This window comes from Salarias fasciatus, chromosome 3 (assembly GCF_902148845.1).
Source record: "Salarias fasciatus chromosome 3, fSalaFa1.1, whole genome shotgun sequence".
Lineage (NCBI taxonomy): Eukaryota > Metazoa > Chordata > Actinopteri > Blenniiformes > Blenniidae > Salarias > Salarias fasciatus.
The window spans coordinates 15,337,870-15,363,685 of record NC_043747.1 but is presented as its reverse complement, the minus strand read 5'-3'; the positions used below and the strand labels follow the sequence as shown (position 1 = coordinate 15,363,685).

Sequence of the window (25,816 nt, the reverse complement as noted above, 5' to 3'; positions counted from 1 at the left end):
TTGAAAACCTGCCGCGCTGTCCCTTCCCCCCGCTCCCGCTCTCCTCGCCACCCCTTCAGAAGCCATCACTTACTTACACAGTAAATCTCCCAGGACCTCAGAAGGAAGCAATTAGTCTTGTTTTGCCTTCCTGTTGCATGACAGTAATGATCGCCCTGACGATAGTCATTATGGCGCTGCGTGTTGGTGCGATTCCACCGGTCGCCTTCCAGGTCTTTTTGCATACGCCTCCCTGCTGCACGCCGCAGATGAAGATGTTATGGCTCCGGAGGAGTTTGGAAGACGACCTTAAGTAAGCCACGCCGCTCCGAGGCATCTGCTGAGGGACGGTGTCCTTCAGCGTCCTTCAAGTTGACACAAACAAGCTGCTCCTGCTGCTTCCGGCGAGGCCTCTGGAAATGATCATAACCTCCAACATCTATGTGTAGAGAACGACCGCGTTTCACTGGTCAGCGGTCGGAGCGGGGCACAGTGCAGGCAAACAGAGGCTGGTGGTTTTGACCCACGAGTTAGTCTCAAATTAGTGTTTTGGGACTATGAGAGGAAAACACAGAAAAGCGGAGTCTTCACCAACAACCTTCTTAGTCCGAGTTCAGACGTCTTTATCTTCTTATCGATAAAAAGTAGATCCATTGAATTCAGACAGAATTGAATTTATACCTCAGCTAAATGTTTTTTCTCTGTCTGAATTGCTCATTTTGTCAAGGTTAACTGCTTCACCTGTTTGGACAGAACGTCAGACCTGGCTTTTGACGGGACTCGAGCAGGCAGAGCGGCTCCGCCGCAGTGTAACGGAGACACGCCGCGGCGATAAACGGATCACGAGCGGCGAGCCGCCAGACGGGGCCGACACAAAGAAGCGAAGCACTAACGGAGCGACGGGGAGAAAAGAAGCGGCACGTGAACAGATGGACGCACGTAGAAGGAGATCACCGGGAAGAAGAGAGATGATGGGGTTACCCCGGTGGGTTTTAAAGGCAGCGGAGGGGGAGGCCCGGCTTCGTATGCATAAAGGGAATCATCCCTGTCCAGTTCAATAAAGCAGCTAGTATAATTACAGTGCAGTTTACTAGCTTGGGGGAAATTGAATCCCTCAGAAGCGGCGTGAGAACGGCGAGAGAATGAGAAGGTAGATAAGCAGGTGAACAAAGAGGGGGAATTCTAAAGAGGTGGTGGGGAAAAAGAGCGGCACGTTTTCTATTATCTTTCTGCTGCAAATTAGACTCCGAGGCACAGGAGCAACTGTACGTCCGGTGTGTTTTCTCCTGTTTGCTATGATTAGCCGCAGCAGGTTCAAAAGAAACGAATAGAAAAAGAAACCCGCTGCTGTGTGAGGATAACCCCATCGAGCCGGCTCAAATTCAGCTGACAAACGAACTGCGCCGCGAACGAGCGGCCGCCGGCAGATCCAGTCCTCCGCCCGCCCCGCGGGCGTCATCCCGGGACACTCAGGGCGGCTGTTTACTGTCGAGTCGTCGCAGTTTGGTGTCGCCAATCAAAGAGCGATTTTTTTTTTTTTTTTTTTTTTTTTTTTTTTTGCCGGATGGGAAACAGCTGCTCCAACGAGATCAGGAAATAATTAGGAGTAACATTTTGCGAACCGCGTGGCATTTCAGCTGATTGCGGAGCTGCCAACGAGAACACAGCGGAATGAGGATGTACCGAGGTGGCTCGAGTGTGTGCGCGTGTGCTCGTTTTGGTACGGGGGCATGAATGAATTGAGGACAGACTGGAGGAGAGAGTCTCCGCAAATCAGTTTAATTAAAGAGTACCGATGCATGAGATTAGATTGGGAGCCTATGGTGTAAAGGATATGATTACACAGTGAGAAAGACGCAGGTTGGAGATAGAGAGAAAGGGGGGGAAAATGGAAAGTTTAGGGGGAAAAAAAGAAAATGGCCATTGATTTTTGAGAGACACCTAAGTGCGCCAACTCCTGATTCTCAGCACGCCGGTCCCACGATGCCTCTTCGCTCTCCACAGCTCCCAGGGTGACTTGGCGGCGTTGGTGCAGCGCCGGCGCACGCTGTCTGTCGCTGGGAGCCTAATTAGTAGTGTCGTACAGAATCCGGCGAAATCATTCAGGGACCACCGCTGCAGGAGACGCGCGTATGTCCAGCGTCCACGTTTGCGAGGAAGCCGGATCCCTCGCACAACCCACCACACAGACCGACAAATTCTCAGACCTCAGGCGAGTCTTTTAATGTCAGGAAGTAAAAAAAAGCTTTTGCCGCATGGTTGATTCATATTCCAGACATTGAGAGTCAATTGTGTTTCAGCCACACTGTTTCCGGCAGTCTTTGAAATTGGATTTATACAACGGCCTAAAAATGAATTAGCATGCCATGAACTGGATTGGATCATCTCGCTAAATTTCAGATGAGGGTTCAATGTATGGTAAGTGTCTGAATAGATGCAAAATGGAAAGTTTTATTGTTAAGATGAAAGTTCAACAACTCTTTTGTAGAGTTTTTACCACCATCCAGCGGTAAAATAGGATTTTATTTTCTATTTTTTGGCCTTTTTGTACCAAAATCTAACATCTCAACATGTTATTTTAGCACTACATAAATATTATTATTAAAAATCAAGAGGGTTTTGGTACGGGTGAAGGTGTTAAAACCACCAGCTTGTGCTGAGACAGCAAACATCTTCTCAATCTGCCGTCATTAAAATCTTGTCCTAAAAGGTTTCGCGGATGCTGTCTGCCAGCATATTCGTCTTTTTGAGAAGCAGAGTGTCATTTATTAACGCCAGAATAACTGACTACCTAAAAGCCCCACCAAAGTTCGAGTTTTCTTTCACAAGGACACCATCTGCCAGTGACAAACCCCAGCTCAAGACTTCAATCTGAGCTGTGAAATGAGTTTAGTTTCAAAACAGTAGGCTGCAGGGAAATCTGGGAATAAGGGACGCTGCAGCACAGTCGGCGAGAGCGCTGCTGATCCTGAAGTAATGCACAAACTCTGTCCCAAAAGTGCTTCATATTAGATTGATTACAAATAAGGAGTTTTTTTTTTTTAGAGGAACTGGTGGGTGTAGAACTAGTCACAGACTCAACAAACATTTAGTTTGGCATGATTCATTCTACTTCCCTCAGAGTGCATGCAAATGTTCCACCTTGTTGTTGGGAAGGGTTCATGTGTTGATGATAGGCAAACTGAATATCAGGAAGCAGCCTTCCTCCCTTTGTTTTAGGGTGATCGGTGTGATCAGTGTGTCTTCACTGTAATATTACAAATAATCTCATATAACCGATATTTACAGTTAACGTCTTAAATTGCAGGATTGTAAAAATGCGTTGCCTGTGTTGCTCTTTATTTCTCACACTTCATTACCAGTAACTGTCGCTTCCATCAAGGAGCTCTTTCATGTCTCAGCCCACCTCTTGTGATTGTCAAGTGTCAGCTGCTTTGGAGCCCACTCGGCTCCAACCTGATATATTTAGACCCTGCATAAAGGGCACTTAATTGTGCGCGAACACAAATACGCCGCGCTTTCCATTTTCCATGAGTGATCAATTAAGAATAACTCCATTAGTGACATTGTACACAAAGAGTTTTGCATGCATGAGTTAATTAACATGAGAACGATCTCATAGCTGTACTGACACCCCCACAAGCACAAAATGAAACGTCGTACCGGTGTGCAGTTGGATGAGCTGATGAGCAAAGTTATCATCTACAGTGGAACGTTACGGTAAATACATGTGAATTTAGCCAAATAAAAGAAAAATCACAACGCAGGAGGTGCTTTGCATCACTTCATGGTGTTAACTTATCGTTTTAAAGGAAGTATGAATTAAACTTAAATGGAAATGTTGACTTCATCACCTTTAATAACTCAACAACATCCTGTAGGTTCAAAACAGCAAACAAACAGCAGAGTGTGTGCCATAGTGACGTAAAGTAACAGGCGTGTCCCTAAAAGACACTTTCAGTGATACGTTTTGTGACTTTGACTTCAGTCTGTTCATTAATTAAGTGATTGAGGAGCTGCTACGTTCTGATGCACGCTCATATTTCATATTTGGTAAAAACCTGCTGTCATATCCAGTAGCTTTAACTCTGAGTGTATTAGGATGTATTGTCTCTCGCAGAGCCATCGTTTTGCTTCCAACTGATGGCCAATATCAGCCGGATTTATTACCCCACCCCTCAAACTCCACGCCCCGCCGTCGCTCAGCCTGCAGATGGAAATATGAGAGTCTGCGAAACAGATGGCTGTGAAGTTTTAGGGATATGACCTGAGGAAGAAAAAAAAAATTCCAATATTATAGTTACATGGCTGTTGATTGAATCTCTCGGGAGCCGAGGCCGACGTGGAGCGAATAAAAAGAGATAAGAGGGAGACACTTAAGGGCGAGGCAAAGTTTGGTTGCTTTTTACGAGTCCTGGCTGTCGCTGGACGGGGTTTTCTTGGAGTGAATCGGAGCGGGGAGCCTGATTAGCATTGTGCTCCATGTTCCACTGCTGTGGCTCAGAGAGAGAGGGAGAGAGAGAGAGAGAGAGAGAGAGAGAGAGAGAGAGAGAGAGAGAGAGAGAGAGAGAGAGAGAGAGAGAGAGAGAGAGAGAGAGAGAGAGAGAGAGAGAGAGAGAGAGAGAGGGAGAGGGAGAGAGGGAGAGATGGACGGCGAAGTGCAAGTGCTGGCTCAGCACTGTGCCAAAGGAGGGAAGGAAAGAGGAGGAGAGGAGAAAGGAGGTGAAAGGTGTCTATTCCATATGCTTGGAGATGAATGAGAAGAGAAAACAGAGCAGGGAAAGAGAAGCAATTACCTTGGAAAAAGGTGTTCTCTCTCTCTCTTTCTCTCTCTTTTTCCTCTATCTTTTTTCCGCTTAAGCTTCTCCTGTGATTTTGGGCCGCCCCATATCAAAGTCGACAGTCGCGAGAGGAAAAAGAGCAAACCTTTCAGAATAAAATGGGTCAAAGACAGCAAAGGCAGCCATAATCACAATTTTAAAAAGCCGTTCTTAGCATGATTATTAAAAGTAGAAGCCAACTTAGAAGTTAATAAACCTAAGAACATCTGAAATGCACTGGTTGTGGCCCCATTTTTAAAATATAAACTTGTTAAGATGAGATGAGAACACTGACTTTTTGCACATCAAACAAATACGGCAACCAAAAGCTTGCATCAGCCTGGTTGCTTTTTATCATTTCTTTGTTATTTTGCTGAAAAGATGTCCAACAAAAGCACACAGTACACACAATATATAAGAGGCTTACCTGCTGCTTCATGCCTCTTTTCAACTGTTTCGTAGCTGAGTACATTGACAGTTCAGACAAAAATTAAGTACGGCCTCAAAAACACACAAAATATTACAGATAAACAAAAAGTTTTTGAAAAGTTTTAACGATACAGTGATCTCTTCTCACAGATAATATCCTGCATCGTTTAGGAAACAAACTGTAAACCGGAGAGCTCAAAAAGACACATGCATGATATTTACAGTCACTTCCTGTGCTGAAGAATGAAACAGCTTATTACAGGCTTATTACTAGTATCGGCTGCATCGATCACCATCAGTTTGATGCTCATTACTTCTCGTATTTAGCTGATTAATTTGACCGAACTTTGAGCCACTTTCCTCCATGTGATCGCTGCATTGCTCCATTTTCAGGTGCAGAATAGCATCATCTTTACTTTGCATCCACCAAACCATTTCAGTCTTTATGTGACATTGTCAAAGAAATGTGTCTGCTGGAGCTATTATATCCCGAGTTGAACACAATAATGTTTTGTTTTGTTCTGATTATCTGAAATACGGGATCGGCCTGACCCCAACATCGAGCCTTCACAGTTAATTTGCTAATGATGCCCTGACGTTAGAAACCAGCACACGTAGAGCCGTGAAGTCCCTCTCATAATAATGTGAAAGCAAATTGATTTGTCCTCTTTCTCTCGGCGTCTCTGGATCACGTCCAAGCCAAGATTTGAGCAAAGAGTCCTTCTGGGTTGTTTAAATTTGTCAAGTCATTGTCGATTCACCCTTCCCTGCAGCCCATTACCCATCTGCTCCCACTGTTGCTCCTTGAGGATGAAAAACTCACCTGTGTATGCATGTGTGCGTGTGTTTGTGTGTGTGTGTGTGTGGTTGTAAGAAGACAGAAATTGGTCATTAACTAATGCACAGTGGGAGAGCGTGTCCGCCGCTGCCGGCCTCGCCGGGGTCAGAGGTCGCTGACGCAAAGGCACACCAGTCCCTTGCAGGGCCGACTCTGCCTCATCCATCTCTGTCAGAGTCTCAGCCAAGAACACACACACACACATACACACACACACACACAGAGATGTACCGGCACACGTGGAGGTATTCTCAGGTGGACAACCAAGCATGCAGCCTCGCATGTCAGATGCGCACACCGTGACTGCACATGGAAGCATGCATTGCAAATGACTGTGCACACACAAGCACACAGACGCGCACACACACACACACACAGATGGAACACTCACCAAGCATCTGGTGTCATAAACACTTGCACTTTGTTTGCACTCTCCTGAGAAACAATTGAGAAACAAAATGACAGCGGCAAGGGTCATGACCTGTTTTTTTTATTTTGACCTTTTTGCGTGTGTATGTGTGTGTCTGTGTGAGAATTGTCTGTGTGGACAGTTAATTTCTAGTGCTGTCAATTTGAATCGCGATTAATCCATTGAGGTCTGCCAATTGGGTCAAAGAAAAGAACTAGAGGATAATAGTGTTTTTTCCTGACATTGGGACTGATTTATGAGGATTAGATTCTTCATTGCAATTAATCTCAACTTTAAAAAAGTGAATTGTTGACAGTTCTCCATGAATTAATCACGATTAAATTGCGATCAATGCGATTAAAACTGACAGCACTATTAATTTCATAAACTACTGAGTAGTAGACTGTCGCTTCATGTCGATGAAGAATACATTAATAGAGCAGACACAAAACACAAGTTTCTGTCATTTTTATGCAAAAAAAAAAAAAAACTTTACTCGGTTCTCTCTAACCATTTGAACAGAGCGCAAATTTAGGCTTCTTCTGAAAAACGAAGCATCATTATATTCTCATTTGTGCTGAATAATTGCATGAGGGGAGAAAGTGTGTGTCAGGTGATGCCATCCTGGAATTAATGAAAGAATTATAAAGAATAGAAAGCATATAGTTGAAGTAAATGGCAAATAGCAAAAATTTATATTGCATATTGGCTGCTATTAAATGACCTAAAAATGTGTAATTTTAGAAACATTCTAATCTGAAATTAAAAACATATTTACTATTATGTAATAATTTAATGTAAATTAGCTAAGATATTTATTTAGGCGATCACTTCGTCAATAAAGTCTTCCTAGTACAATTCAACTGTTGCCAGAAGTCTGGAGTTGTTTGGCCATGGTCTCCCAGGGACAGGGTGCACATAATGGGAACTATTAAGATATATTTTGGCTGCAGCGGAAATTAACGTTGCATTATTGCAACAGACTTTGATTCATGTCATGAAATCACTAATTTAGATAAAAGAGGAATACAGTATGGGAGCCGCTGGCCGACCTCCGCCGTTCCTGTTGTAATCTTTTCTTCTCAAACCGTCTCAGGACTGAAAGCTCAACCATTTTCTCACTTTTATTGGAAAGAGTTGTAAACTTTTCAAATTTGGCCAATTTGTATCTTTTGGGGTATTTTCCTCATATCTTCATACGCCACATCGCTCCCCCTCCACCCCCGCGTGGCTGTGAGTTATGGCATAATATGCTTTAAGTGTCATCCGGAGAGCCGCTATAGACAGAAAATTGGCCCGTATTTGCCTCTAATGGCTCTTAAGGGAGTATTCCTATTTATCTCTGTATAGGTCAGCACTTACCAGGAAGAGCAGAAATACAGCGCGGTGTTAAAAGGCCGAGATATATAAGATGTTGTTAAGAGAGAGGAGAGGAAGACGGCAGTAAAGGGAGAAGGACGGGAAGAAGGAGAGCTGGGTTTTTTCTGGAGAGGAAAGACAGAGACGTCGGGAGCGAGGAGGGCGAAAACAGCGCGTGGGTGGAAAGTTTGGTTCCTGGCCATTGACTTCCTCCAGCGTTACAACACCAGGGCCATCGCTGATTGATCGCCCCCCCCTCGCCTCCCACCGTTCATTCCCCCTCTGTTCCTTTGTCTCCCGCTGATTCACTCATTCGCTGCCGTCCGGTTCCTCCGCAAATGTTGTTGTCTGGTCCCTCTCTCATTCTGTCTTAATGATTTCTTCCTTTGTGTGTATCTGCCCTCTTCCACTGTCTCCTCCCTATTTCTTTTCTTACTTGTTTTATTCCCCTTTTTTCCCCACTCTTGCATTTCCTTCTAATCTTTTTTCCTCCCATTCTTCACCCCCCTATAAATATCATCCCACTTCTCTCTCTTATTTCTTCCTCCTTTGCTTCCAGAAGCTGCTCTCCTGTTTGCCTCCTCACTCCAGACACCTTCACCCTCATCTCTTTGTCTCTCCTCTGCTCCCTTCATCCTCTATCGGGTGATCATTACTGTAATTAACATAAATAAGGGTCCTGAGACACTGGAAACCTCTGCACTCTCTGACTCCGGCTCTTCCCTCTTTCCGTCTCATCCTCTTTTGATCGATAAAACAAGCTCATGTTAGTCAAATTGATACGATTTTCACTTGATTTTTTTTTTTTTTTTTAAAGTTGAAATCACTCAGGTGACTGTGGCCCATTTCGGAGCTCCAGTTCACAAGACTTGATGGATGATCATCAGCCTCACCCGGGGCTTACTATCTATATCCAAAAACAATTCCCTCCACTGCCGACGACATCACTTCACAGGCGGCTTCAACGGTCTTGTTTATAACAATTTAGCCTGCTGTTCATCTTTCATAAGTTGCCACTCGATTTGCCTTAGCTGATTAAAAGCAGGTAGGATCTTGGGAGACGCTGATGGATGATTTGAACGGGAGTGGAGGAATAGAGATCACCTGTTGGTGGAAGCGTTTCTGGACACCTGTTGAGGAGCCAAAGCAGTGATGGAAACCTTTATGTGAGCTCTGTTTGTCTATCCGACCTCCACATTTTCCACATTTTCACACAGAAACACAACACTCTTCCACTCTTTTCCTGATTTATGTCCATCTTCTTCATCCCACCCTTCCTCCCTCTCCTCCCATTTTAATCTTGCTCTTTATCCCCTTCCTTATCTTCCTCTCCACATCCCCTCCCTCACTCATTCTCCCAGACAGCTGCTTTTGTTTCTTTCCCTCACTCTTTCTCTCTCCCTCCCTCTCTCTCTGACTTAATCATTAGGCCATTCATTTAAGCTTTAAATCATTAAGCTTTAGAGCGCGCTGTGGAAAAGTTCACCCGTTGCTTTTCTAATTAATCCACGATGTCTCACTCTCCCTGACCTATGAGTCTGTCACTTATTGTTCAAGTGCTTCTTTGCTTCCCCCGTTTATTTTTTGGCTTTCAGGTGTGTGTGTGTGTGTTTGTGGATTGTTGCGTGTGCTTGTTCAGGTGTGGCGACTTTGCCATTGCAGCGGGTCATTTTTGTAATTATTGCAGTGCTCAGCCATCGCAATTATTTTTCTATCGGACAATCCTGCAGGGCACAATATTCACCCGGTGCTTGCTGTCAGTTGTATGGCGGTAAAATATTTAACATGTTTGCTTGAAGGGGTCCACAGTTTATTCTTTCAGATATTTCATTGGTAAAATCGAGATTAACTACTTTAAGTTTGATGAGTTTGTTGTCCTGAATCGCTGAGATCATCTGTAAAGTTCTAAATTCTATCCTTATGCAAATACAGCGAGCGCCGGTGTGTGTGATAAACTAAGAATACCGCCGCTCGTGACATGAGGCACAAACAGGAGTGTTCAGATAAGGGATTTGTGTGCATTAGGCTCCGCTTACACAAAAATAATCTGCTTGAAATGTTGTTGTCCCCTTGTTTGTTTGCTTGAGTTCACCTTGAAGTGTTGAATTAAGCAGCGAGTCCCGAGCACAAAGTGAAATATCATACCGTGGCTCTGAACATGGAGGTGGAGGAAGTTATCTAACATATTTGAGGTCATGGAGGTATTTGAGGTAATTGAGTTGAGCCATCCTTTTTTTTATTTTTTTTTTAAATCTGTTCAAATACATTTGTAAAAAAAAAAAAAAAAAGTCAGTATTTTTAGATGTTCTAAATCACATTTTGTTTCATACAAGAGCAACGCTGTTTTTGATTACCTGGACTGGACAAATTCGAACTTCTTTTCATGTATGGAGTCAGTGAAGCAAGCAACCAGACTGAGTTTTAGAAAAGAAACTCATGTTCTGAGAAGAATATTTGAAGAGAAGCTTTGATTTTTTAGCTCATTTCAGTCGCGCTCTGGGGAAACAATGAACCATCCTTGTGATCATCTGATTTGCCTTCCTGCACTTACATGTTATTAGACTCTTACTGACACAAAGTTGTCTGATAAAAAACAATATCAACACTAACAACAGTGATATTTGTTCTTTTAATGAAATGAGAAACTGAGTTCATGGCACTGACGCATCGGCGGCTGACGCTTCAAGATTTTGTTTGTTGCGCAGTAATAAAATTGTCTGTACCGCTTATTATGTCCGCGCAATAATTAGACAGAAAATGTTCTGTTTCTGTCGCCTGCACCTTAATCCCACTGCCAAGCGTCGCACTGAAGCGAGATGTCCTGATGTGGAAATTAATTGGTCGGCTGCTACAGTGCGTGGTTCGTAGTTTGTGTGCTGGCAGTTCTTTTTGTGCGCTGAAGGATAATTTAATGTCCCTTTGAAGCAGACCGCTTGCTATTTGTAGTGTTTGTTATTCCAGGCGACACAAACAAAATATACAAACAAGTGCTGACTTTTGACAAAAACCATATAATTGTCTGAAGTTTAGTCAATATTTTTAAGTCTACATGATCCATAAAACTAATTATATTTCAATTTGGGCTGTCAGAGTTAATGGCATTAATCAAGATGAATTAAAGGTGCATTAAGGAGTTTGTACGTTTTATGCAAAACAACGGCCCCTGCAGGCCTTGGGTGTAACTGCAGCTTAGTGAAACACTCATGCCTGTGGCTTGCGTCCATGTACGTGCACGGAAGAGAGGAACTCCTTCCTCGCTCTTTAAGTAGCGCTTGAGTAAAATTTAAGTTTCTTTTACCTGGTGGAGTCTGTGCCGGAGTTGTGGCAGCGCTAGAAGCCGGTCTTTTCTTACTTTCTGGAAGATCCATCCTCAATACTGCTCAGTTGTTGCTCGCTAAGCATCTGGCGGAGTAATGGCGGACAAAACGAAACCTAAGGAAATCAGGCCAGCCGGAGCGCGCATTACGTCACATCATCTCAAATTCTCCCCCAAAAAATTCTGCTGTTGCAACTTTCAAGTGACAATTTAGTGCTGTTGGTGGTACTTACAATGAATATGTCAGGGCACATTGTACACATCGTTGAATATTTGGAACATATTTATGGTTGAAAATAAGTATTTTTTAAAGTCGAAAAACTCCTTAATGCACCTTTAAAGTAGGATTGACTAAAGGTTAAATTATTTCTAATCACAATGAATCACATAATTAGGCTTAGGGCTTTTTTTCAGTTTGAAAACTGTATTTTTAATATAGATATTGTATTAAGTTGGTCTACGTGGCACTTTATTTTGAGCGAAAATCCAACAAGGTCAAAATATCTTTGAACCCCAATCAAGACACTCTGGTCAGAAATCAGTTGGTGCAGGAAATCACGATGCTGAACTTAACCAATTACCTCAATGTCATCTTTATAACTGATTGAACTGATGAATGCTGAGTGGAAAAGTGCCATGAAATGCAAAAAAAAACCAGAATCTAAATAATGAGTAATTGTGATTAACTATGGAAATAATGTGATTAATTATGAAAGGCCTAACTGTATTGTATGATGGTCTGCTACAGGTTATTTCCTTGGTGAATTATTTTATTTCATTGATATCTGTGACCATATCTTTTGTGAGTTTTATTGAAATTATGGCGATGAAGTCCCTCCTCTCCGTCTGAGCTCTCCTCCTCCCGCTGCTGCGACTGTGGGGAGCATTGATCTCTTTTCTGGAAAACACACTCCGACACGTCACAAATCAGATTCCCACACATGTTAACTCGATGTTTGCTTTACCAGCAGAGCTCTCAGCTGTTCCCTTCCTCCTCTTCCCGCCACTCGCCCACTATTTATTTTGTCACTTTTGTCATTTTAATTACAACCAAAACCACGTCTAAACCTGGAGTGTGGTAAACTTTCAGCAGGATTGCACTTCATCACTTTTGTCAGGATCGATTTTCCTAAAAGCCGAAGTTGGGCTGCAGCTGTGTGTGTGTGTGTGTGAATGTGTGTGTTGAGCGAGAGAGAGAGAGAGAGAGAGAGAGATTGAACAGCAAAGAGGGAAAAGCACTTTGTTTTGAAGGTGTCCCACCCCTTTCCCTCTGTCCGTCCTATGAGGGATGAGGCTGCTGGCGGTTTGCAGATGATTGATGGTCCTTGTAAATATGGCCATTACCATATAGGCTCTCCCCGACTTTATCCCTATTATTCACTGTCACCGCCAGACCCTAATTTTATGCAATTTAGTGCTGCGCTTAATGTGGCTCGTGAAATATGAAAAGCTTGCGCCGCGTTCCCTCAACCTGAACCCAGACGTTCCTGAAAAGATCCGTCAACACACACCCAAAAAAAAAAAAAAAAAAAAAAAAAAAAAAGAGAGAATTTTATTGTGTTTGTAGGGAAAATAAATCTACACATCAAACTTTGCTGGTGCTAATTTCAATACAGGAAATATGATTGCCTTTTGTTGCCGCCGACGAGCGTTTAGAGCCGGCGACCATAAACGCCGCGAGATGAAATACTGGGAGTTGTAAAATCCATATGTCCGTGGATTAATAGCTTCAGGCTCTCGTGCTGGTGGTGAGAAAGACAATATTCGAGCCAGTGGGGAGTAACAAGCTTATTAACTGCGGAGAAAGCTGAGAAGTGTTTCGGGGGCCGGAGTGCAGCAGCGTGGCATGCTAAGCAGTCGTGAAAAGGAGCAGGAATTTGCCCTCGGTGCAATATTTCAGAATAAAAACTAATCTGACTCCTGACCGGCAGGCGATGAGGAAACCAAGATGGCGTGTGAAATGAGCTCAAAGATCTGCTCCTAAAAGTGCAAAGGAGAGGAACATTTTCTTCGTGGTGTGAATGAATGGCACGTAGTGCAGCAACAGACTGGAGAGATCGCTCCGGTGTAGAGCACGAACAGCATGCAACTGTAAATTACTGCTGCTCTGTTGCTCAGCCCCAAGGAATAATTACTCGAAAAGATTCGACTGTGCTTCGTTCCCGCCTATCCCGCAGCACAAAGCACAATCTGTCAGCCAGCTGACGGAGTTACAGCCGCCGTTTCAGGTGCGATCTGAGTGTTTCGATTCCATCTGGCATTTTCATGGATCAGCAGTGAACATCCACCGAGCTGATTGTGGTTAACAAATGTGGATTTAGTGTTGTCCTGTTGGACTTCTCATTGGCTTTGATCCTTTTCCTTCCAGAAATAAGTCAAGTTTTGACTCCTGTTCTTGAACTTCAGTCATCCGTCATGCTGTAAAACAGACACACAGTGCTCAACTCCATTCATTAATATGAACAATATTACTTTCAAAATCATACTGATCACCATATTAACCCCTGGTGATAAATATTACATTTAAAATGATTCATTAATGTTGTAAAATAAAGTAAACCTCCTCTCTGCGGCTCCGTGTCGCTCTCTGACTTTCCCCTTTTCCCTCCAACAACAACAAAAAACTTTAAAATACTATTTTTCCACGCAGCCTTGGATAAACTATCGCTTTGTTGTGTTGTTTTTAATAACACGATCATTTGCAATTCTCCAAGACACAAAAAAACAAAGACTGAACATAATTAATACAACCTTGTATCTTTTTTATCTCAATTAACCAGAGAAGTAAAAACAGTCTCTCCCAAACTCTTCCATGGGATATCAGATTGTTCTCTCACCGTCTTTTTTCACTTTGACAGTCGTTCCTGTCCTGTTTTCCAAAGCTAAGTGAATCATTCAGCACGAAGCCCCTACTTCTCCACTTTGACTGATATAACCAGGACCAAATCTTCCAAGTCATGGCTGTGAGATATTGACAATCAAACCATCAAACTGGCCGTGCTCTGCTGTAGCGGGCTCGGCTTTGAAGACAGAGCAGGAGAGCGCTGGTCGTTTTCAGAGCCAGAGCCTCCTTCATGTTGCGAAAACCACTTCATGCTTGTTTATCTTCAGTAAATCCGCAGAGAAATGATCCAATGGCTGCTGGTTGCATCACCTTCGCTGCAACAGGAAGAAACAGAAGTCGGTGTCTCGGCTCTATTCAAATAATAAATTGTTTTCGACAGGTTTTGAGCGCATATTGTTTTTCCACTGAGTACCGAAACAATACATTAAAGCAGCTGCAATCTGCTGCAAGTCCTGCCTTTGTGGATCTAATGTGCTTATTTTAGAGGATGAGGTGTTTGTTATGAGGTGAATATCACAGTCGAAACGATACCGATAAGAGGGAAGTGTTACAGTTTAGACTGAAGCAGCTGTGCCACTGTGACGATTCCCCCTCCCTAAAGTTTTAACGGCTCTAATCCTGCCAAAACCTCGGCGCGCTCAGCGAACTACAATGACCATAATTCATCGCCGATGCTGCACATCTGCGCTCCCCAGAGTTTGACTGCGCCACTACTGCCGTTTAAAGAAGATGTCTCGACAAACAGATGGAAGCATAATAATCAGCCGTCGTCGCCGGTCGCCGTCAGCTTCAAGTGGCGTGACAGACTTAAGCGTCAGGGAAAAAAAAAAAAAAAAATGATTACCTCCTATCTGCTAAATGAAACATCAGTAGCAAGTCGCCGGAGCGTCCCAGCGCTGCCAAAGTGCAGCAGCTACCTGCGGGGAATCACATTTAAATGCTTATTGGTGGAATCATAGGCAGTTTACTCACATCTCTTCTTTTTTTTCCATACCCTGTCTGCTTTCTTTCCCCCCCGTCTGCCTCCTCCTCTGCCACTGACTGACAGTCTGTCATTCAGCACTCTCCTCTGCTATTAAGTGCTTTTTCCTCCTCCCCCCCCCCCAATTTTTTTTCTCCGCATCAGTCGTTCACTGTTTCAGAAGAGCAAAAGTAAGGGCTTCCCTGCAGATTAGGTCGGCAGTTTTCTCGGGATGAGGTGGAAAGAAAAAAAAAAAAAAAGTGGTCGGCGGGATGGGGAGAGGAGGAGGACTGAAGAATGACGTGGATGTTAGAGAGAGGCCTGGATGAGAGACGTTAAATAGACAGCAGGAGAGAAAAAGAGTGAAACTGTCTGAGCTACACAACCCCGAGCAGTGTTGGCAAAAACTGTGAATTAGCATTCCCAGAGGAACCGTGGTGCAATTTGGCGAGCGGGCCGACGCTTTCACCAGTTTTGATACGATTTAGAAGGCGCCATTAACAGAGGGCTCCGCACAATGAACAGTGAAGGAAAACATTGCTGTGAAATGTTGAAACACTGTGGAAAATGGCTGAAAAGCTCCGAAAGGTTCCAAATAATGCTGGTGGAGCGGTTAAATATATCAGCTTGATGCAACTGGCTGCTTGTTTGGCCGTTTATTGATCTCATGGGAGCGTTACTGACCAACAACCGGGACGGAGCCTATTGTGCACAGCGTGTTCTCCAAGTTAACTCGGAGTATTATACCACTATCCTGCAGGGCCTCGGTGATTTCTGATAAAGTGCTCCAACAGTCCAGCGTTAACTCTTTGTTAACTTCGTTGTTTTGGAGGCTGCTTCACAATTTGTCCTTGTTAGGGGTCGTAATGCAGTAATTTCTTGATGGCAAGAACTGCTAATCTCCAAAAAGTGAAACACATTCAACGAAACCTTCCTAGTACTTGGTTCATTCAGTGCATACTGGAATCATCCAGAGAGAGGCAGACTTGACAACAGCAAGTTTTAATACGAGTTTGTATAGATTTCTGTTCGTACACTGCAAGATTTATAAAACATTCTCTGCCATATGTAATTTCATTCAAATGGTTTTCACTACAACAGAGTGCTATAAAGACATAAAGAGTATGGGCGACAGTGAAAAAAGAGGATCCTGTCTTCAAAGAGGAAGAAAAATAAATATAGTGGTGAACATCTGTCTCAGCTGGTTGGTGTGAGGAACACTGAAAATCAGCACAACCTCTTAAAAGGCAGTGAATCGGCTTTATTTTTACCACAGCAGTCTCAGCGCGCTCTTCATGATTTGTGTCATTCGATCATTTGCATGTAGAATCCTTCACAAGAGCACAAACACCATTTGGGGGGAATTTGGGATCGAGTTTTTCTTTTCCCAAAAGACTGATGAAAAGGCCAAGTAGGACATTTGACCACCGTGACTGTGATTGGAAAACAACTAAAATCTACAGCTACACCAATGGAGTACATGATTATCACCAATCAACTCATGACTGAAAATATTTCAACAAGGACGTTGTGTAATGTTGTTAAATAAAGACAAAACACCCTCCCTATATTAATGACACTGTCTTTGACAGGGAGACTGAATGCGGGCGCAGGATTTTAATTTCAGGAGTTAGTAAAGACATATTCTCAGGGCTGACTGGTGCTTCACACTTTTTACACTTGAGACGAGAAAGACACTAAAAGAGAGAGAGAGAGAGAGAGAGAGAGAGTGTGTGTGCGTGTATGTGTGTGAGAGCGTATGTGAGTGTGCGTGTTTGTGAATGTGATGACGGACAGACATTGTTCTTGGCACATCATCTCCGCTCCTTTTGCCAAGTCCACCCGGTTGGAGGTGTCCAACACACACACGCACACAAACACACACACACACACACACACACACACACACACACACACACACACACACACACACACAGGCATAACTGCATTGTGTAATGGGGGTGAAAATAACACTCGCGGCTGCCCAGTTGTCGTCTGATGCGAGGCACCGGGCAGCCGGAGGGCTCAGGGTGACTTTAATGGTTGAAATTCTTAATAAGTGAAATTAATCCCATTCTTTATTAAGGTCACTCCATAACTGGCGTTGAATGTCCGCCGGATTACGAGCACAAATCCTCCCCGGGAATAAACACCCGCAAACCAACACACACACTTGTGTGCTCTCGGGCAGGGCTGGGTGTGTTATCTGCAGACTGGCGCTGTGGTTATTCCCAGGACGCGTCCCGATGTGACAATAGGATTGCTGTTCAAACAAGTTTCAATTGAAGTTCTTGTCCCACAGTTTTAATACCGTTTAAGAAGCTTTGTGTACTAAAAAAAAATTCAATGAGTTTTGGTTTTTTAAAAAAAAAAAAAAAAAAAAAGTAGGACAAAAACTATGAATATGAAGAAAGCCATTAAAGCCATCTGTTGTTCAGACCAGCTTCATCCAAGTTAATGTTGTAGAGGTGGCTTGTTGATTGCCTGTCTAGAATTAAGGAAAGGCGCCCTGCAAGAAATACAGAGAGGTCTGGGCCTGGGGTCTTTCTTTCTGCAGGACAGTGCATATTTATAAGGTTGAAAGTTGGTGTTTTTGTAAGTTTGTGAGAATCAGGATGTCCAGCTTGGCTGAAACTTTTTTGTCTGAAGCTCTTTTTAAGTGTCAATCCTAACAGAATGTTGGGGACCACAGATGAACTGGAACAAAAAAAAAAAAAAACCTCCCAAAACTGACAGGAGACCATAAAAATTCCGATTTTTTTATTTGCAATTCTGACTCAGCAATTCAGACTCAGAGCTACGGGGAAACCAGCGCTGCTTTAATTGTGCGCATCAAGGTCGTCTTGCCCATCGTGATCGCGCTACTCAGCCTGTAAAAATAGCTCTGTGGTGTTTGGCTCCAGTGGAAACCTTCGAACGTCATCGGGGGGGATGAATCAGGGTTGAAGACCTCAGCTTCTCAGCGAAAAGTTTGAATTATATGGAATATCTGATAGGAAAATATGAGCAGATGATTGTTTTTGTGTGTTGAGAAGTGGCGTTTGCAGGTTGAATCATGGACAAGCTCTGCTGTTCTGGTATTCATAGTGAGACATTGTAAATCACGTGTCGCCCCAAACAGTGTATTCTACTTTATTCCCTGCGCTGCCACATCCGTGTGTGTACATTTCAAACCCCTTTGTTCAGCTAACATCCTGCCTCAGGTACGTCTCCAGGCAATCCCTCCTCCTTTTAGCTGAGCACACGCATGTATATGCATGAGATGCTGTGTGTGTGCACGCGTGTGGCTACTCTATCTCAGCCCTGTAACCATCTTTCCTCTGTTTTTTTTTTGTTTTTTTTTAGATAGTGGCGTTGTTACCGAACCGATCTGTATGGAGGCGGAGCCTCTCACTCAAAGGTCAACGCCAGTCCGCTCCCGGCGAATTCGTTGCTCTGCTGTGCAGCAGATGTGTTAAGCCTCGGGCCACACATCAGGCCATGTGCTGCTTAATTTGGGATTAACACTCAGGATATTACAGATTACCACATTCCAGGTTTGACCTTCCGCGTCTGGTCAGCCAGTGGCGGATGAATCAGCTTTTATCTTTCAGTAGTTACAGCGACACAGTGCTGCTGCCAAGGCCAGAGCCTGCCATGAAAGGTTACCTAATATGTTTTTGCTCGGCTGCGGGCAGGAAGTGGACAAATGCGATGCCTCAGAGACATTTTCATGGTCGTCAGCGCGACCGCTTCATGAGGTTTCAGACAGAACCAGAGGAAGAAGCACCTGTTTGAGCTGGAAACGTCCTTCAACATGACTGGGGAGTCAGTTTACTGAGAGCTTCACAGGGTTCAACAGGTGCTGGGAAATCACAAACAGCTGGCAGCGTAACAAACATGGCCCCGTGTTGACAGCGCAACACCACGCAGCGTGCTGACTCATCAGAGTTAAAACCTGATCTCTAAGTTAAGAGTTTGAAACATTTGGGAGGAATTCGATTGATCCATCATCTATACACGGGAGTTCTTCCATAGCAGAAGTTCGGGAATCCGATCTTTGATGACCGTGGTTGGTGTTCGTGAGGTGTAGGTTTGAAGAAATTATGAGACAAAATCAGATAAAAATCAATAAGCAGAGGATAAAACAACATTAATTGTTTTTATGCTACATAAAGTGGCTTATGACTAGTATCAGCCATTTATATTTCTACCCCATGGGCCAGCCAAAATCTACAGTAGTTAAAATAAAATGCAGAAAGTCTGGTATGTAACAAAAATTCATGTGAGGGTTTACGGTTAATTACCTTAGTTTTACTATTATTGCACGTCCCTCAAGCAAATCACACACTGCTTCTAAAAGAGAAGGAAATCATTTCCTCGCCATGGTGCATTTTGTGCAAAAAGTTCTCAAACTCTACAAGCGTTTGATGAATTGTCCAAGTCAGTTCCAAACATTTCTCCTCTCAGCTGGAATAACATGTCGATGCTCTGCTTTTATACAAGAAGAAAAGATAATTGAGCTGCAGTTTAAGGACTGGTAGGATCTATTGTTTCATTAGCTTTCCTAACTTGATGGATGTGCAGCGCGACGGTGTAAATATGTGAAAAATACAGAGAAAACACACTGCAAGATGAATAATGCTGCAGAACTCCAAAGTAAACTTTATTCTGGAAAAAAAATGAAGACGTTTGTTTGTGTTACATCATCATTTCTCATGTACTTCAGGGACAATTTAAATGAGTGACTCTCTCTTCTGTCTCTCCCACACATACACACACACACACACACACACACACACAGATACACACACACTCACACATGCGCACACGCACACACCTGCTGTCAACCGAGGGCCAACTGCCAGCTGCCCCCGTACTTCTCTGTCCTCATCCATATTTGATGCGTCTCATTAAAACTTGATTGTGGAAACACTTCAGCTTTCTGACATTCCTTCTGATCCACTATTTAGTCTCCCTCAGCACTCTGGGAGTGAAAACCCCCGCCCCCTCCAGTCACGCGTGAGCGGCCCCAAGGAGAGAACCGGCGGACGGACAGACGCCCGGCAAACAGGGGCTCGACTGACTGAGTAAATGACGACAGGTGCTCAAATACAGTCGGCGCTCGGGAGGAGGGTAAACAGACGACCGGAGACGGCGCTTTTCAAAAATTCAGCACGACTCTCCAGTTGCACTTGTTTGTTGGGTTTTCGCTGTATCACATGCAAGTAATTATGCTTTTATAGTCATTGTAATTTAAATAATTAACCGTGTCAGGGAAACTGTATACACTTCAGCAGGGGAGGAGACATGGATGTCATGGATGTATTGAATCAAAAAAGTAAAGACACTCGTATGTTGTGACGACGCTCTTGGTTCCAATAGATCCCTCCATATGCTTGCTTCCCTCACTTGAACCCGTCTGTTCCAGATCCTTCTTCGACATCCCGTCAGTCATCCTCAAGTCCACAGCCTCTCTCATGTGTTCAAGCACTTATACTTTACTGTTAAACTGATTCAACGGGTAAACATTAAGGCCTGCCCGGTGTTTGCCCGGCGTGCGCGCTCACAGATGTCCGCCACCTAACAAGCATGTGTGCGGCGGGACGCTAACGTGTGTGGAATGCTGTGTTTGCTCCGCAGAGCCCCAGCTGAAGGGCATCGTCACGCGGCTCTACTGCAGACACGGCTTCTACCTCCAGATGCTGCCGGATGGCACCATGGAAGGCACAAAGGACGAAAGCAGCTCCTTCTGTAAGTGCCTGAATCGCAGATTCTACTCGTTTGATGAGCGCCTTTTTCACAGCTTTGCTGGAATTCCCAACCCCCCCTCCCTGCTTCATGACGAAGGACATTTGAAAAGGGGACTTTCCTCCTCGGGCAGTCATATATCTGCGGAGAGCATAAAACGGCGCCGCCATGCTTTCTGGTTTGATTCACACAGAGATCGATCAGGCTGAAAATGTTTGCACACTTGGAGAGGGGTGTGCTGGACGAACGCCAGCCCAGTGGGATTTCTTCTTGTCACGCAATGCATCACAGGTGGCGTCTCCTCAACACGCTGCTTTAATGTTTCGCTAACAATCATCATGACCTTTAAGTTACAGCCTTGTTGATCTGCGCACTGTCACGTCGGAGTGTAAAATCTGAATTAGATGCACCCGAGCTCCATCCAGCAGGATCGTAGTAAATCAGTTCATTATGAAACTTGTTCGTTTTGCAATTAATTTCTAAAGAAATGCTTGATCATGAGGAGGAGAAATTCTGAAGGGCGCCATAATGGGACCTGAGATTCTGCTGAGGTCGTGGACCAAGACTTGAAATTCATCCCATTAGTACAGAAACCCACTTTCATTTTTTTTTTTTTTTTTTTAACTGCTGAGTGAACTAATGAACATCACCGCCTCAACCACATTAACTCACGTCTCCCCCTGCGAGAGGTCACTGCTGAGGTGATTACCGACTGGAAACATCATATCCCATGATCTCCCCGCAGTCCCTGGACTCCCTCCAGCCCTCCCAGAGAGATCAATATAACATCACAGAATATCCCTGATGTGGCTACACAGCAAGTTTTTTTTTTTTTTTTTTTTTTCTGTCAAAACACCAGTTTGGAGGGAAAACATGAAGTTAGCACTATTTTGGATTCGCAGGAGGCAAAGAAGAGGAGGCTGAACTCTCAGTTTTCTCTTTCAAAGTTTCTTATGGCAGCTTTTCTGCATGGACTTTTCATTCATATTTTCACAAATAATCAGAATAACTGTAGATGCAGGTGACTGAAGAAACTAAACGATGAGGCTATGAATCCTCCCAGAAAGCTCTCCGACCACCGATGAGAGCTGCCCTCGCCTCTCCCTCTTATGTAACAGCACACCTACGCCGAGGCAAACACCGGCGCGCGCTGAACTTTAAACAGTCTCATGTCCAATCTGAAATATTCATCACTTAATACCACGGGGCGAACGGGGCTCGTTTCCCGACGGATGTAGCGACCGCCGTTGCGTAACAGCGCTCGTGGCGCGTCGGGGCATTAAGCATCAGTCAGCGGAGGTCACCCCGCAAAGTGTTTTGCGTGGGTCTGAGATTATATCAACTATACCTCCATCAGTCGGCGTGCGCGTGAAGGAGGAGGGTGTGACGGGTAAGTCCCGTAAAAAGTCACAAATGATGCTTTCTCTCTGCGCGTCAGATCGTTTATCCATCCAAGCAGGACTTGTTCAGTGATTGACATTACCGGAGTATCGAGCTGAGGCTCAGTCGTCTACCTGGCTGCGCAGAACATTAAATGGAGGAAAAGTGCTGCGTGAGCATAGAATGAAACACACCGTGTGTGTTGAGTGTGCGTATAGACTCTGACTGTCAGACATAAACTGGAAAGTTACTAGAAAGCTTTCTCCATTTCAGAGACAGATGAAGGTTCACCGCTGAAGCAAAAGTCTAAACTTCACTCATTAAATACATCAAACTAATTTCTTCTAGATTCTTGGAAGTTGTTCTGGAATAGATCTTGACTTCTAATCAAAAGGCTTCTTTAGTTCTGAAGGCCGACAACACAAAACGGGAGAAGAAAAACCTTAAAAATCAGAAAAAAAACATTCAATTACCTTTGTGACAGATCTATTTATGTACATTCTCATTCCACTCTAGTGACTGTTAGTTTGCCACTGATCTGCTTCGACTTCTTCACTTCAGCTTCAGGGACGCTGGACCACAATTAACCCACCTGGTCCCAGGTGATCTGTTCAATCTATCTACTCTTCCTGGCTCCCTTGGTGTGAGCTAATTAAATTACCAACAATTAATTTTAGGAATATGCACCTTGTAAGCAAAATTATTTGCTTGAATCAAGGTCATAAAACAAGACAGAGGGATTGAAAATACGTCAGTAGACCGGGCCCCTGTGTCCAGTAATAAAACTCTTAAGTGGTGCTTTTATGAGGCTCCCAAATTAAATTACAATAAATGAATTTACTAGAATGAAACTGGGTTTTTATGTGGCCCCTGGGGTTACCGTGACAATATAACAGGTGAGCCGTTTTGTACCTTTTTCATTAACAAATATTCAGTAAGCAATTTCAGATGAAGGCGGAGAGGAAAGATTTGGTAAATTGCAACTTTTTTATAAGTCTGGTTACATTCATGCAAAGTTCATATTTTGCATAAATGTAACCTTCTGGGACTCCTGTGTGGAGTTTGCATGTTCTCTCGTTGGTTTTTATGTACTCTGGCTTTTTAGAAAGGCTAAATGTCATGAAAGCGTAAACCTTGTGGCCACCTGTCATGCATACTCTGACCTTCGAGATCTTAAGTACACATTTAAAGTTATTTTTTGGGGCAGGAACTTCATTGTGTTAGTGTTGATCGGTTGACTATTCAATGAATGTTATGAATTCAATGATCAACAGGTCAGATTTTGACTGCAATGTTTCTGATTGATGAATAGATGTTAAGACACACACACACACACACACACACACACACACACACACACACACACACACACACAGTCACCTGTTGCTGCTGAAGTGATGGACCAATGACCTCCAAGTATCGGTATCAAGCGCGACCCAGCAGGTGAACTGAGTCCCTCTCATCCGCTCTCTGCCTGGGATTCTTGGCTTCACAGCGGCTCCCTGAGCCTCAGACGCTGTCCCTGACCAGAATATGTCAGAAGAGAAAGCCAGGTGGAAGGCGGGAGAAAAAGAAGTTGGAAAGAGGTACAGAAGCCCTGAGGGGATGGAACAGAACAAACTGTGGCAAGAGCAGCTTTTATATCACTATTTCGCCTCCTTTTTTTTTGAACTATGTCCCCCAGAAGGCCGACGTAACTGTGTGACAGACGGAGTTTTCACAAAGCCAGAAGTGACTGTGTGTTCAAGTAAAAAGTGAAGCAAAGGATCAGAGAGGAGGAGAGGGAGGACATGGCAGAGAAAAGTGAGCCAGAGAGACAAGCCTGGCTGGCAGGGGAAGAGAGAGAGAGGAGGGGAGAACAAGAGGAGGACGAGAGAGCGAGAGGAGGAAGCCACGGCGAGCAGCTGGCATGCAGCTGATGGCTCCTCAATCACTGTGTCTCCCCCCTCTGGTGGGAGGTCAGAGGAGCTACCACCCCTCTTCTCCCGTTCTGCTCCTTCTCTTCTCCTTCGCTGTTCTTGGCTCCTGCCTGCTGTTACGTAATGAAGCTGGAAGAGGAATGACGGGAGGGAAGAGGAGGATGGAGAGCGAGCGGAGATTTATCATCTATTTGCAGGAGGAGAAGCGCTGTTAAAGGTCTATATGGGGGTTTCTGCAAGTCCGAGTCAGTTTATTACAAATCACTTAGAGTTCGCCAACCATTTCTGCAAAGTACTTCGCAAAAAGTTCAAGGTAAAAGACACAATTTTCAAACTTTCATTGCAAAAGTTCAAGGTAAAAGGCACAATTTGCAAACTTTCATTATTTCTGCATTCACCGTAGAGTACTGCTGCTTCCTCTCATTTCCATGCGTTCACACTGTTACTATTCCACTAAGCTCCTGTTTACTGCAGGACAGTTTCATTCCTCCTGACAAAAGCCTGTTCAAGATGTCAAAAGATTTATCAAGACCTTGCATAATGCAAGCTAAAATGCAAGTGAAAAATAAAAGCAACAGAAGGATTTCAGGAAAACCCAAGGGGGGACCAGTATTTTGCACAGTCAAGACTGGATCTCTCATAACAGTGAATCGATGTGTGTTTCCACATATCTGTTTAACAGAATACTTAAGGCGTCAGTAGATCAGCTTCCAGAATGTGTCCACAAATCAGGATGACTTTTATGAACTAAGTTATTTTTATATGCATAAACCTTCAGTCGATCAGGATCAACCTGAGAATGAATGAGAATGAATCTTCTTTGTTCATGGCGGGGAAAATGGAAGAAAGTCCGAGGAGAGTGAAGAGAAGGGAAGAGGAGGAAGCTGCTGATGACACTTCTGATGGATTTGAATCCTTTCTGTTTGGGAAGAAAGGGAAGCAAAATCTCAGAATGAGACAGAAAGGAATACAGTTTCATGGACAATGAGAGGGGGAAGGGAGGAAAAGCGGAAAAAGAGAAGCACTGCAGATGAAAGCTATATTGACTGTCAGCGTGTACATCGAAAAGCCACAAAGAGGAGCTTGATTCCCTGACTTTTATTCTCTGTAATTACCATCTCCCACTGTTGGAGGGAAATTTTACTTATCTCTCTCCGTGCTCTGGAACGAGTCTTTTTCTCTGTCTAACTTTCACCACTGCTCGATAATGCTCCCTCACAGATGGTAGAGAGGGGAAAAAAAAAAAACAAAACAAAGAAAACTCAGGGCTTGAAAGGCAGACACGAGGAAACTCAGCTCTGTGTGCGAGCTGAGAATCCAAGGAGGGGAAACATGTGAACACTTAAAGCGGGGGGATCTGTTTGCCACATGATGAGGAAGGTGAAAGGGACAATGAGAACGGGCGTGGAAACGAGGGGAAGTGAGGATGCAGGAGCGGAGACGAGCAGAGAGCGATGGAGATGCAAAGAGGGGCGGCTGCGGGGCAAAATAGGATGAAGACGAATGGACACGGGTGGGAAAGTGTTGGTTTCGCAGGACGGGGAGAATGACAGCCAGCAACGGGGGAGCTGAAAGGGGAACAAATAAAGAAAGAGGAATGGAGAAAAAAAGTGAGATAAGAAGGATATTTATTCACAACAAGAAAGGGGTGAAAAGACAGCGAGCGGTGGAGAAAGAGAAGAGGGGAAAAGGCTGAAGTGAGAGACAGGCCGATAAAGGAGCGGAGGAATCGGCTGAGGAGAGGAAAGCCTGGGGGAGGAGGGCGAAGTTAAATAACAGGAGAGCGAAGGTAGTTGTCTTGTCATCGGAGCCATCGACCACCAGGGAAATC

General features: G+C 44.1%; 1 protein-coding gene across 1 annotated transcript in view; it reads left to right on the top strand.

Annotated features, from left to right (window-relative positions):
* LOC115386213 (fibroblast growth factor 11-like) overlaps positions 1 to 25,816 on the top strand; it is a 79,082-nt gene that overhangs the window by 22,582 nt on the left and 30,684 nt on the right. The window contains exons 2-3 of the mRNA XM_030088437.1: positions 20,367 to 20,417; positions 20,508 to 20,689. Coding sequence (XP_029944297.1) covers positions 20,367 to 20,417; positions 20,508 to 20,689 — 233 coding nt within the window. The remainder of the gene's footprint in view (positions 1 to 20,366; positions 20,418 to 20,507; positions 20,690 to 25,816) is intronic.